At 39.3% G+C, this 13,274-nt stretch overlaps 1 protein-coding gene across 3 annotated transcripts in view; it reads left to right on the forward strand.

Moving 5' to 3' along the window:
- COL5A2 (collagen type V alpha 2 chain) overlaps positions 1-11,393 on the forward strand; it is a 172,133-nt gene extending 160,740 nt beyond the window's left edge. For all 3 annotated transcript variants that reach the window (XM_017728964.1, XM_008630238.2, XM_017728954.1), the window contains 9 exons: positions 117-224; positions 324-377; positions 1,652-1,759; positions 2,685-2,738; positions 3,455-3,562; positions 5,492-5,783; positions 5,952-6,139; positions 8,596-8,820; positions 9,666-11,393. In XM_017728964.1, coding sequence (XP_017584453.1) covers positions 117-224; positions 324-377; positions 1,652-1,759; positions 2,685-2,738; positions 3,455-3,562; positions 5,492-5,783; positions 5,952-6,139; positions 8,596-8,820; positions 9,666-9,812 — 1,284 coding nt within the window. In that variant the 3' untranslated portion in view covers positions 9,813-11,393. The remainder of the gene's footprint in view (positions 1-116; positions 225-323; positions 378-1,651; positions 1,760-2,684; positions 2,739-3,454; positions 3,563-5,491; positions 5,784-5,951; positions 6,140-8,595; positions 8,821-9,665) is intronic.
- The last annotated feature ends 1,881 nt before the right edge of the window (positions 11,394-13,274 follow it).

The following is a 13,274-nucleotide window of genomic DNA, read 5'->3' on the forward strand; positions in this document are numbered from 1 at the left end:
GCAGGAATATCTTTGTAGGCTGCAATTGCTCAAAAATAGACTGGCAGTGCTGCAGTTTTGTTGCTTTGGTCTAGACCAGTCCTCTTTAGATAAACAGTTGAAATTCTGCTTTGCAGGGTGATCGTGGTGAACCTGGCCCTGCAGGCTTACCAGGTTCTCCAGGAGGTCCAGGAACTCCGGGTCCCGTTGGCCCTCCAGGAGATGCAGGACAAAGAGGTGAAACTGTAAGTGAGGCTTTTTTAAAAAATCATTTGTTTATCAAAACCAATTATGTATGTTTTTTGTGCATTGCTTCACATACTTTCTGTATGCAATCTTTGTAGGGTTCTCGAGGTCCGATGGGTCCCCCAGGACGTGCAGGAAAAAGAGGTTTGCCTGTAAGTTGCCCATGGTCACTGTGGTTTTATCTGAGATACCTTCTACAGGAAAGTGTGTGAGGAGTTCAGCCCAAATTAGAATGCTAAGCAGGGCTTCACCTTGTGTTCTGACTGCAAGTAGGTGCAGGTAATTCTGAGCTGCAAAGCTGCACAAAGTTGGATATTTGTATTTGGATACTCCAGTAAAACTTGGAAAGCCTCTTTGGAGCATGTTGCTGTCTGGATAATGGTAGGACCTGAGTTAGCAAATGGCTGGAGTCTGGTCTAAATGAGGGTAAAGAAATGAATGCTGAACAAAAAGGGATGTTTTTAGAAAAAAATGGCAGAAATACAACAAAATCACCTGCTACCATTAAAAGGCCTTAATTCAACTCATGAACTTCCGATTTCAGTCCAAAAAGGAAAATAAACAAAACTCCTCTTTTTTATGTTACATAAGTCTTTTACAATCCAAGCCTGGAACAGAAAATTAATTGCAAACTTGGGAAATTCAAAACAATGTTGTCCTGTCCCTAAGCAGATGTCATTTGAGAGACTGTAAAGTTTATTGAGCAGTTAGTGATAATGATGCCATTGATAAACTATTTGGAATCTGGCATTGAGAAATTTAGCATGCAATTTGAGCTGAGAAATACAGAATTGAAAACAGCAGCCACATTTTCCAGTTATTCTTGAATTAGTGTAAGAAGTTTGCAATTATTGAAACTCACAACAATGAAATCGTGACAGTAATAGAAGCAAGGTATTTGTGTTGCCTGGATGTTGTTGTCTACAGTTAGGGAATGAAACTTCAGTTGTACTTTAATCATAATGAAGGTGAAAGAATCTGAGAGAATTAAAGGTGTAGCCTGGATGATTTCATACTCAAAATATGCTTTATCATAATGAGTCTGTGAGAGATCAGCAATATTTCAATCTCATCAACAAAAATATTTTGCCATATACAGTAAGGCAGAGAAATATATACCTATTAAAAAATTTGGTTGTGTAAATTATTTGTTATCATTATTACAGGTTTGGTTTTTTACTGTATTATGTAGCTAAGTAGAATAAATTTGTTTCAACTGTATTTAAGCACAGCACAGTTTTCTGTAATTATTTACTTATTCTTTGGTGAAAAATTAAGATTTTTAGGGCTGCCCTGACATCATCATCTTTCCAGCTTTAAAAGGGAAGGAGGTCTGAGTGCAGTGTTTAAAAGTAAATGAGGGCTTTTTGAGGTCAGGGTTTTTTTCCCAATTCAGAATTTTACGTTTCATTGTTGATATTTACAGGGTCCCCAAGGACCTCGTGGTGACAAAGGTGACAATGGAGATAGAGGTGATAGGGGCCAGAAAGGACACAGGGGTTTCACTGGACTTCAAGGCCTTCCTGGCCCTCCTGTAAGTTGTTCTGCTTTTACTAGAATTTTATTTGCTTGGTAGTTAAATAGTGTATCAGGAACATAGTTACTTAAAATGGGGGGAAAAAAAAAGCACACTAGTTGTTTTTTCCACACAAGGTGTTTGAGTGGCCTGCTGTCTGTACTTGCTAATACTTTTAATGCAATTTTACAATACATGTAAATATTTACTATACATGTTGTGTGATGAGGTGAACCTGTTCTTGCAAGATGTGTGTTCTCCTATTCTTGTTCTCTTTGCAAGACCAATCCCTGACAATCAATGACCTGTAAGCACAAGATAGTAACACAAGCTGGTAGTTTCAGATAAGCAACTTAGAGTGTGAAATGCTTTTTGGCAGTGTTTGAATTTGTAAGAGTCAAGGAATCCAGTGTAAAATCCCAGAAGGACTGTGAGAACATCTCTTGCTAATACTTTCAAAAACTTTGTGATTTCATTGTCAGTTGAATGGAAATATCATGGAAAACTTACTTTTTTTTTTTTTTTTTTTCTTTTTTCTTTTTTGGTCCTGTGCAAACACTGTTTTTTTTTTTTTTTTTACATTTATTCACTTGGTCCTGTGCAAACACTGGAAGTTTCAACACGCAGGAACAGCAGCAACAAAAAGACCTTGACACCCAAATTATCTTTTCACTTTCTCATAGCACTATTTACTCTCTTGTAATCCACTCTGATTATAAATACCTCAAAACCAAGGCTTTTCTAGAGAAACAGCTTTATTATATATAGCCAAGCACCAGTAAATTCTATTAAGTTACTAAGGGATTAAGGGAAGGGTACCACCCAGTGTTTATGTATATTTTAGTCCTATTCATACCAACTTGTGTATATCACACGCTAATGCCTTCAAACTAAAGTCATATGCTCTAAATGGCACAATGATAAGATAATTTCTTCTGATTAGGGTCCAATTGGTGAACAGGGCAGTCCTGGCATTCCAGGCCCATTTGGTCCTCGGGTGAGTATGACTTTTAAGGTTTTTCTTGCTTGGGTTTTGGTGGTTTTTTTTAATGCTCATATGTCTATTTCTGCATCACTTTATTTCAATAACTTTCTTTGACTTCGGTATCATATGGTGATTACGCTGATATCTTTTGCTGAGACATCACCTTGTTTAATACAGTAAAGCTTTGTCATGAGCGTAGTTTATAGGTAGATAAAAATGTCAGCTCAGGATGACTACAGGGCTCCAGTCTCTTTTAGGAGGCACTTTTGCTGCAGCTGATGCAAAGCCAGATATGTGGCAGCTCTGCTAAATTGCTACTCTGCATCTCATTACCCCCATGTATGTCATTCACTCAAAAGTAAAGGAGAAATACTGTCCCTGGGGAACATCCAAGGGAGGCATCTCCCTCTGAGCCTGTATCTGTGGGTGTACAGGAGCTACTCCAGTCTGCACAGCATCTGGAATCTGGAACTGATCCCACTTAAATGGTTAAGGAAAAAATACAGTTGAGCCAAGTTATATTGTCTGAGGTGATTCACTTGAGAAGAGCAGCTTTGAAACTCCCTTCTTGCTTTTACAGAAGATGAAAAAAGGTGATTTTTAAAAGTTTGGTAATAGGCACAACTAATCAGATTGCTTCCTAACAAGATGCTGCTTGTAACAGGCTGTTTTGTAAAACTTTGTTATTAAATGCTAAAATGCATTCCTTCTGTCTCTGTATTTTCTAGGGTCCTCCAGGTCCAGTTGGTCCTTCTGGAAAAGATGGAAGTCCTGGTCCACTTGGGCCAATTGGGCCTCCTGGTGTTAGAGGGACTGTGGGAGAAGCTGGACCTGAGGTAAATTGATGGGAATATGGAGGGGAAAGGTTTTCTTCAAATAATGAGATTTTTTTTTTTATAGTCCATAACATTATTTTCTTAAACATCTATGAGTTCAAGGCAAATGATAAAATGTGATAGCTTCTTCAGCAAACATCCAGGGCAACTGTGAAATTGAAAGGGTTCATTTCTTACTCATTTTCACCTTCTGAACCTGGGATGATCCCAGCCTCACCCACCTGTGCTCTCCTTAGGCTGAGCTGGATCTACTTCTGCAGTTGGCTCAGTGGATCCAGCTGGACCTGTGGTTCAGCATGGCTGTTTGGTGAGTGGGGCCCTAAGCCCTCAGGCCTAAGCATGGGCCAGCAGTAGCTCAAAGCTGGCAGTCCCTCAGAGGTGGCACTGAGTGAGCACAGCCACGAGCCTGACTGCCAGCACCCTTCTTGTGCTGTGTGTTAGGGAGATCCTCCAGTCCAAATAAACAGCCCAAACTCTAATATTGAGCCCAGCGGGCCTTCACCCTGATCTGAGGTTTACAGACACCAAACATGAGCTGATTCACTACTGATGAAAACTGGTTTAACCAGTTTGGAAATAGTCCTAAACCTTTGTTGAATGGCCTAGACATATTCCACATGTACCAAATCAAAATATCCTGTCAAAAAAGGGTAGTTACACTATTTGAAAGAAGATAAATTAAAAAAAAAAATAGAGGAATTTGAGAATAGAGTGACCTGGGTAATCATGTGGGGAATTAAAAAATTGATATTGCTTATTTTGTGGAAGAGGTGGAACAAAATAATGAGCAAAACAAGGGAGGCAGTTTTTGCTGTCTTTCTGTTTGGTAAGACATGGTGTTTCCTGTGTTTATCATGTGCTAATATTCTCCCCATTTCATTTGAATTTCTACTAATTGTCAGTATCTCCACTTCTGCCCAGGCACCAAGACATGTATGAAAACTTTATGGCAGAGCGTAAGAATAGAATATATCTAGATACTTCATCTGTTAATGAAACCATACAAGAAATATCACATTCCAGTATTTTTAGTGCTGCTTTCCTTGGGGGCTTGCATGCAGCTATAAGTTAGAACCAAAAAGCAAGAAATAAAAGTTGAGATTTCACTTGTCAGACACAGTGTGTGTTAGTTTGGATGTGTGCTCTGTAGTAACCATTTGGAGCACTAGTTATGAGTTCTGAAGTACTGACTCTCAAAGGAAGGGCCAGTTCTGATCCACCACCTGATGCACCAGAGCATCAAACTTCCCATAAAGGTATGTTGCAGACTTTGTGCTGCCAGAGAAGAGCTGGCAGGGTGACACATGGTTATTAACAGATACCTTCTCATGTGTCACAGTGCACGGTCACAGACAGACCTCACAACCTGCCATTTGGGAAAATTTACTCAGTCAGGAAAACACCTGCTTTTCCAAAGTGAGGATGATTTAGATTCTTTCCCACAGAAAGACCCAAGTTTGGTGGCCAGAGAGCTCAGCACTGTGGTGGAAAAATACAAAGATATTTCTAGTGCCAAATTTTCCATCCAGGAAAATGAGCCTGAGGTAATTCAGGGGAAGCAGGAATTTTAAGAAATGAAGTTATTAGCCAGGTATCTGCACAAAAAAGGACAGATGATTTAACAAAGGAATGAGGGCATTCCTTGGTGTTTTTCCAGCTGTTTAGTTTAAAATCAGGAGTAAGAAAAAATTGAGCAAGGCGTTAAGGCAATCAGAGAGGACATGAATCAAAGTGAATACCTCACATGCAGTTCTAATCTCTTACCCCTGTTCTTTGAAAGGTGAATTGTTTATATTTGAATTATTCCCTGTGCTTTAAGGTGACCAGTCCTGAAGTTTTGGCTTTTTTTTTTCGGTGGGAGGTGTTGCTGTCATTTGGCATAGTAGTTACTCTACTGGACCTCTGTCGCCTTTTTGTTTTGAACCTTAGGGCCCACCAGGTGAACCTGGTCCTCCTGGCCCTCCAGGGCCTCCAGGCCACCTCACTGCTGCCATTGGTGACATCATGGGACACTATGACGATGCTATGGCAGATCCACTACCAGAGTTTACTGAAGATGAAGCAGCCCCTGATGACCATAATAAAACAGACCCAGGAGTCCATGCCACACTGAAGTCCCTGAGCAGCCAGATCGAGACCATGCGCAGCCCAGATGGCTCCAAGAAGCACCCAGCACGGACCTGTGATGACCTGAAGCTGTGCCACCCGTCCAAGAGGAGCGGTGCGTGTTCACACCCTCTGCTGTGTGCTGTGTGAGGCTGCCTTGTGTCCAGCACGGGCTTAGTCACTGGCCTGTTCTGCACTGCTGTAACATATTTCTGCTTATGTCTTCCCAATTGTTTCAAAAATCTTTATAAAGTAATGGAATCACTTCTTATGTTCTTTGTAGGTGAATATTGGATTGATCCTAACCAAGGATGTGTTGAAGATGCTATAAAAGTGTACTGCAACATGGAAACTGGGGAGACCTGCATTTCTGCCAACCCATCTACTGTGCCCCGCAAAACATGGTGGGCCAGCAGGTCCTCGGACTTAAAACCTGTTTGGTATGGCCTTGATATGAACAGGGGATCACAGGTAAATAAATACAGTCACTGTTAAGAATTGGCTTCTGTAAAACTTGTTGCCTTGTGGTTTGGAACTTCATCTGCTGCTCTGAGCAGGTTCTGCTACAGTCAGAACATTATACTTGTTGATTGACTGGCATATATTCAATTGATTGTTAGTACCATAAAGTAAAGATAGGAAATAGCTGGGAAAAACAATGCAGTATTGGCTAAAGTAGACCACTGCTGGAACGGATTTATTTTTCTTGATCCCAAAACCATCAGCTTCTCTATCAGTCTTTTACTAAATGTCTATCTTGTCCTTAAGCAAGTGTACTTCTACCCTGGTACATAATCCAGATCCCTGCTGTTTTAATTGAATTCTACTCTTCCTTTCAGAAAACTCTATACTGCTAAGAATTACAAAACTTACTTTATGAATTTGTTTTTGAAAGAAAGTATGATTGTTATCATATGTGTCAGGTTGATCCATGATGAATCCATCAGTCTCTAGGCAGAAAAATTTCCACTCAGCTTTTTGCTGGATTTTTCCTCAATAGTAACATCTAAAATTAGGCTTAATGATCCTAACAAATAACAGAAGTTTAGCCTATGCAAAGTATATAATTAATTAACTAGTTTTTGCCATTTTTTTCCTAGTTTATCAAAAGCACAGAAAATATCTTCAAGTGTTATTTCATTGAGCATTAATATCTTTAAATTAAGTATTTGGTGTGCAAAAAATAATGCTGTTATCAACTGGATTGCTGAAAACAGTTCAGAACTTTAACAGCTGAGAACAGATGTGATACTGATGGCTTTTTTGAGATGCTGTCACTTATTCCTAAATTCAGGAAGTCTTGCCATGACCCAACATATCACAGTTGATGTTTAACTGCAGAGCTACACAGAGGGGTTTGTAAGGCAGATGCTCCAAGGCAGATGGAGGAACAAATTATCTTCAGGAATATTGTAAAAGAATATCTCATTATTTTTGAAACACTGTAAGATTTGGTAACTAATAGTATGAGCTATGTAATAGTCACATGCACTCCTTATGGATTTTAAATATTAAATATGTCCAAGATGACTAAACAGAGGAACCACACTTTATACATTATGACGGTGCCAGTAAGATTTTCTCTTCACGATTTCAGTGAAATGCATGAAGTTTTAGTCATTCTTGACTGTTTTTTATGTTGCAAGGATTCACAAAACATGAATAAAATGAAACCTGCACAGATAGGGGGGAAAAAATCTCAGGAATTTTAGAATTTCTGTTATTGCTAGAAAAATTGCTTGTTTTTTGTAGAAACAGTGGCACTTTTTAGAACATTTGTCAAACTTCCATGCAAATTGATTCGTTGATAAAGCCTGTATACAAATGTATAGTTATTTTTATACAGTCCAACTTTGGTAAAGAAAGGGCTTCGGTGGATCGATGCTGCTCTTGTCCCTGGTGGGTCCCTTGTGGATGGCTTAGGCAGCACTCTGCCAGCACCTACGTGGGCACACAACCTCACCTGCGCAGGTGGTTGTGAACAGCCGCTCACACCCACAGTCTGTGCACGAACTGGAGACACAGAAGCGAGAGGGGTTCTCTGTGTGCAATTCTGAGGTGCAGAGGCGAGAGGCGTTCTCTGTGTGCAATTCTGAGGTGTTTGATGGCAACACCCCGAAGGGAACAGAGGCAAGAAGAACAAGAACCGAAAGCCCGCGCCCATTTTATCCCGAAAACTGAAGGGAACAGAGGCAAGAAGAACAACAACCGAAAGCCCGCGCCCATTTTATCCCGAAAACTCCCGAAGGCGGGCAGAGCATCCAAAACCAATAGTCTGAGGGCAAGGGGGCAGAGGCAAGGTTGAATGACATAACAGGGACCAATGGGAAAAGGGATGGGAGGGGCGAGAGGGCCAGTGACCAGCAGAATCTAGACAGAGGGAGAACTTTCTAGCACAGTGTTGTGAGGAGAGACCACTTTTAAGGCAATTTTAGGGGTGTAAAGTGGACTTCGCCACTGCAACACATTGGCTGTTTGTGCTGCTTCTAATACAGCACAAAGCCTATAGAAAACAAGTTCCTAAAGTTGCAATATAACAGGTACACTCTAAAATGGTTTTCTGTGCCTGATATATTTTACTTGATTTAAGGTTGCTCTAAGCACTATTTCTTATGTAAGAATCCCTTTTGGAAATGAGGCAGAATTCATTCCAAAGCTTGACATGTTTGTGGAGGCCCAACTTGAGTTGTTCAGTTGCAGAAAATTACAGTTAAAATTCTCCAAAATTCTCCCTGTTACAGAATGTTTACATTTCTTTGTCCTCAAGTGGCAGCAAATTACAAAAGAAACCATCCTTAGATTTTATGTAATAGGGCTCCTACTAGTCATGTCTGACAGATGGCAATAATGGCAGATGTTTCTAAAATTCGCCAACTCTTAATGAATTCCAGTGTACTCTAAGTTGACCTATTTCTTTATCTCTGCAGTTTGTGTACGGGGATACAGCTGTCACTCAGATGACTTTCCTGCGCCTCCTGTCCAAGGAAGCTTCCCAGAATATCACCTACCTTTGTAAAAACAGTGTTGGGTACATGGATGACCAGACGAAGAACCTGAAAAAAGCTGTGATTCTGAAAGGGGCCAATGACCTGGAGATCAAGGCAGAGGGAAACAGCCGGTTCAGATACACTGTTCTGCACGACAGCTGTTCTGTAAGTTTGGGGCTTTTGCCATTTGCTGGGGGGGAAAAGGACTTCAGTCCCTTTTCACTTCTCTCTTGAATTAGAAAAAAAACCCCATACAAGGAAATAATTAAAATGCTGCAGGATTTTATAATGAATTCTAGATGTAACTGATCAAACAGGGGTTTTACTATAATTCTAGCTTCACATAATAGAAATCTGCACTATTTAGAGGCTGTTTGCAAATTCCTTCTTAGCATACTGAGATACGTATCTTGCCATTTTGGATTTCCCAATACTTGTTTACCTCTGTGTGGAATCACACGAACTGGTGAGATAACCACAAACTTCTGTCTGCCAGATGGGCAAGATTATTGCAGCAGTACTGTGGAGGAAACTTACTGGTACTATGACTGAGCTGGAAAGGAATATGTCCCCCAAAACTTCGTGGTGGGCACAGAAACCAGGAAGTAGTAGATTTTTCATGTTCAAAAGCAGTTTCAGCCAAGTCCAACATAACGGCAAATATTCCTTAATCTAGTCTTGTACCTGAAAAAGCTAAGTACTCTCTGTGCTTTAAAGTAAGCCCCCAATTATGTGTGCAGGAACATATTATTAACACATAGAAAAGAATTTCATAGCATAGAGAAGCATCAGCCCTGATGTGTCAGTCTGATAGATCTGCTCATTACTGTATTTAGATACATTTCAAAATAACCCAGGTGCAGGACAGTGTTGCTCAGGGTGTTACATAGCAAAGGTACAGTGAGACCCTCCTGAACAATCAGACAGCTGACTCACCAGCTGCACTTTGGGCTGGTTTTGACATGAGCTCTGGCCTAAAGCCTAATTTTTTTTTTTTCCCCCCCCTCTAGAAACGTAATGGGAATGTGGGCAAGACTGTTTTTGAGTACAGAACGCAGAACGTGGCACGCTTACCTATCATCGATATTGCACCGGTGGACATTGGCAGTACCGATCAGGAATTTGGAATTGAAATTGGGCCAGTTTGCTTTGTGTAAGAGCGAGGGGGGAATATAACACACTACCCAGCAACAGCAGCAATTAAACATGAACTTAGACTGATTGAAGTTAATCCTGAGACTCTTGAAGTAATGGCTGATATTGGATCAGCATTGTATATACAGCTCTTTCTAAATGCCCGGCCTCCTTTTGAATATTTATTTTACTTACAAACCTTCTGTTTTCAAAGTTGAAACCAACTTTTTAGTACAATTTTAAGAGGATTGATGACCACCTTCTAAAAGTAATATGAATCCTTTTCCTCAGTTTTGTTTCAAATTATTTTGCCATTTCCAGGTATTCAAAATAGATAGTTTTCATGCAGAACTATGTAAAGCTGTAATGATTATTTCTTTTGCTTGGATGTGTGCTGAATAACAGAAAAGTAGAGCACTTTTGTGAACCATTGGCTGTATTTCAATCATACCTGCTCCCTCTACCCCACTTTGTGTTCCTGTGGTTGCCAGTACAATAGCCATTCACGGAAATCTGTGTGTTTTGTAGAAGAAAATCTCTTCAGACAAGACCATCTTAGTTTGGCATTGTTTTTCTTGCACTTTTCTATGTAAGTCTGCTCGGAAGAGTGATCCATAGCCATGGTTAATTTATGAAGTGAAAGCATTACTGGGGTAAATACGAGTTTTCAGTAGGGGCGTCCCATATCTTTAATTTTAAGGCTAGATTTCACTTCTCACAATGTATCTGTGTAATTCCATTAAATTATCCTTAATCTTCAAACTACGTCTTAAACCCAATACTTGTTGATTTTCCAATATTTGCCCATCTAAGAAGCCATTACGTATCAAATTATACAGATGTCTTATATATGGTGCCAATTTCTGTACGTTGCAGACAATTCACATGTATACCAGACCAATTGCTAATAAAGAAAGTTTAGAAATGCATTGGTTTTAGCTGACATCCAGACGTGCATCACCAGGAATTTGACTTACTAGCCTTGAGTTGTCAAGGCAGGAAATTTCCATCATTTCTTAGCATGAGCTACCTCATCTCTGGAAGTTGGGATGCAATTAATACTCCTGTTTTTATTTTAGATATTAAAAGGTGCTATGCTTCTGTTGTTATTTCAAGATAGGAGATAGGCAGGGCAAAAAAAAAGCAACAAAGTGATGGTGCTAAATGACTCTCTAGAAGGCTGACGAAATAAAGATGCCTACTGTCAATGTCATGTTCAGAGCTTAGCTATTAGGCTTACAGTGTTTGAGAGAACAATGTTACAGTGCATTTATTTGTTGGTCATTCAGTATATAGAATGTTTTGTACCTCCACATGCTTTATTTTGTAAAGTATGTGGGTACAAACTTACTTAGATTTTTTGTTTCTTTACTGCATCTGTGGTCTCCACATTTTTTTGTTTGTTCCTTAAAAAAAAAAAAATAAACAGCTGGGGCTCTCCCTAAAGAAAGTCATGCACATAGCTTTATTCATGTATCTTTGCAAAGCATTTAATTAAATACATGCTTCTCGCTATGTAAGTGGTTTCCTTTTTGTAAAACTCCTTCCAGTGTGTTCATTCCGTATCAGTTCATTCCCAGGAAATTAAAAATAGAAGTATTTAATTGTTGTTTCGTTGCTCTTTGCATAAATCATTTGCAAGGCATTCTGAAATATTTTGAAGGTAGGAATATAGGACTATTTGTATAATGCCTTCTGTGTCAGTTTTTACAGGTAGGTCATTTGTATGAAGAAAATCAGCAGGCCTAGAAATAATAGCCTAATAATAATAGCAGGCCTAAATAATATTGTTTGAGACTCCAGAGAGAATTTTTATTCAAGAATGAAATGCGATTTGGCCAATTCCTAATGGCAATGTGAGTTAATGCTGATAAAAAACAGTTTCTGGACAAGCCATAAAGTTGCATTTGTAGAGAAGCAGGCCAGAATTTCCCTTCCTTTCCCCCTTCTGAAGGGGCAGGAGTTTCTAGGCTGTCTAAATGCATGTCCCTGCAGGGGAGGGAAGGACTGGGAAGTTGACAGGTTCACACTCATGTTATCTGTTTGCTTTTGCTGCCCATGCAGGAACCCTATGATTTCTTTCTTACTAGCATTAAATAATTTCTATAAATATGTGACTCAGGAGTTAACTTATCATACTGCATCATAGAGAAGTTTTAGATAACATTCATTTCACTGAATAGCTCTAAGTGTAATGGCTTGCTGGAGCCTGCTCAAGCGCAGGGGCTGTAGTCTTATCTCTACAGCACATCTACAGCAGATGCACAAAATCAATAACATTTGGAGTATAGGTTTATGTTTGGAATTTAGTTTAATCTCTAATTTTAATCAACAGTGTGTTATAATCCATGTTTGGTATAAATAGTTTGTAAGTTTGTTGAATGAGAAAAGGATTTCATTACAAAAAGTACTTTTCCTTGTCTTTTCAAGTCTCTGTTTGCATCTCTATCTCCATATGAAGCTTGCAGTATTTCCTCAGCCAGGTGCCTTGAGCACTGAAAAGGAGCTGTAACTAGAGAGTCATTTAAGGTAATATTCTGTAAAACTCAGGGCTGGAGAATCACTGAAAGAAAGTCTGATTTGAAGTGCAAGCTCTCAGGTAGTTAACTGAGGAGTCTGTAATGCAAGTGTTTGGACATGCTTTTCTCTTCTGGCTGTGTTCAGAGCATACGTAGATATTGTGCTTCTTTCCGTGTTCATGCATTTCTCAAAGTATTGTAGAATCATTTTAAGAAGGCAAAAAATAGGGGTGCGATGGGACATTGTCTTATCCAGGCAACATGGCATAGCCTCATGTAAATACAGCTTTAATTTCCTGAACCAAGAATGAAAGAGCGAATAATTTGCAATTTATAAAGTAGCATTAAGTAAATGTCAGCCTATCATTTAGTGAAGTTCTGTCTTAGTGGCACATAGCTTCAAAAAGGGTAACAAAAAAGCACTTTTGAGTGATTAAAATAATACAGGGTGATTACAATAATATTATATCAGACATTGCATTTAAATTAAATTTGAGTTACAAGAGTTGGGTCTGTTTTCTATAACTGACCTGTCCTTAGTGAGAAACAAACTCCAAGGCTACCAGCATTGACACCTTCTCTTGGTTTCTCAAAACCAGTAGTGCAATATTTGTGTGACAACCGTTCCTAAAAGGCTCATCTAGAAATTAAATTCCCAATCTCCTTCTTTGCCTTCTGTTAGCTTCATTGTAGCTATGATAAGTTGTTCTAAAAAGCTTCTGTAGAGCACCAGCAGTACTACATTAGCTTCATTGTAGCTATGATAAGTTGTTCTGACTAAAAAGCTTCTGTAGAGCACCAGCAGTACTACATGCAGTAGAATAATGCACCAAGCAACACAAAAACATAAGAAAGAAAATACTGTGGCATTACAGCTAGAAACAACACAGCCAAAGCCCACAAAATAGCAAGAAAATGGAAGATTTTTCTTCTCTGTAAAGGCAAGTAAAGAGTCTAAAACCAGTT

This window comes from Corvus brachyrhynchos, unplaced genomic scaffold (genome assembly GCF_000691975.1).
Source record: "Corvus brachyrhynchos isolate BGI_N302 unplaced genomic scaffold, ASM69197v1 scaffold370, whole genome shotgun sequence".
NCBI classification, from domain to species: Eukaryota; Metazoa; Chordata; class Aves; order Passeriformes; family Corvidae; genus Corvus; species Corvus brachyrhynchos.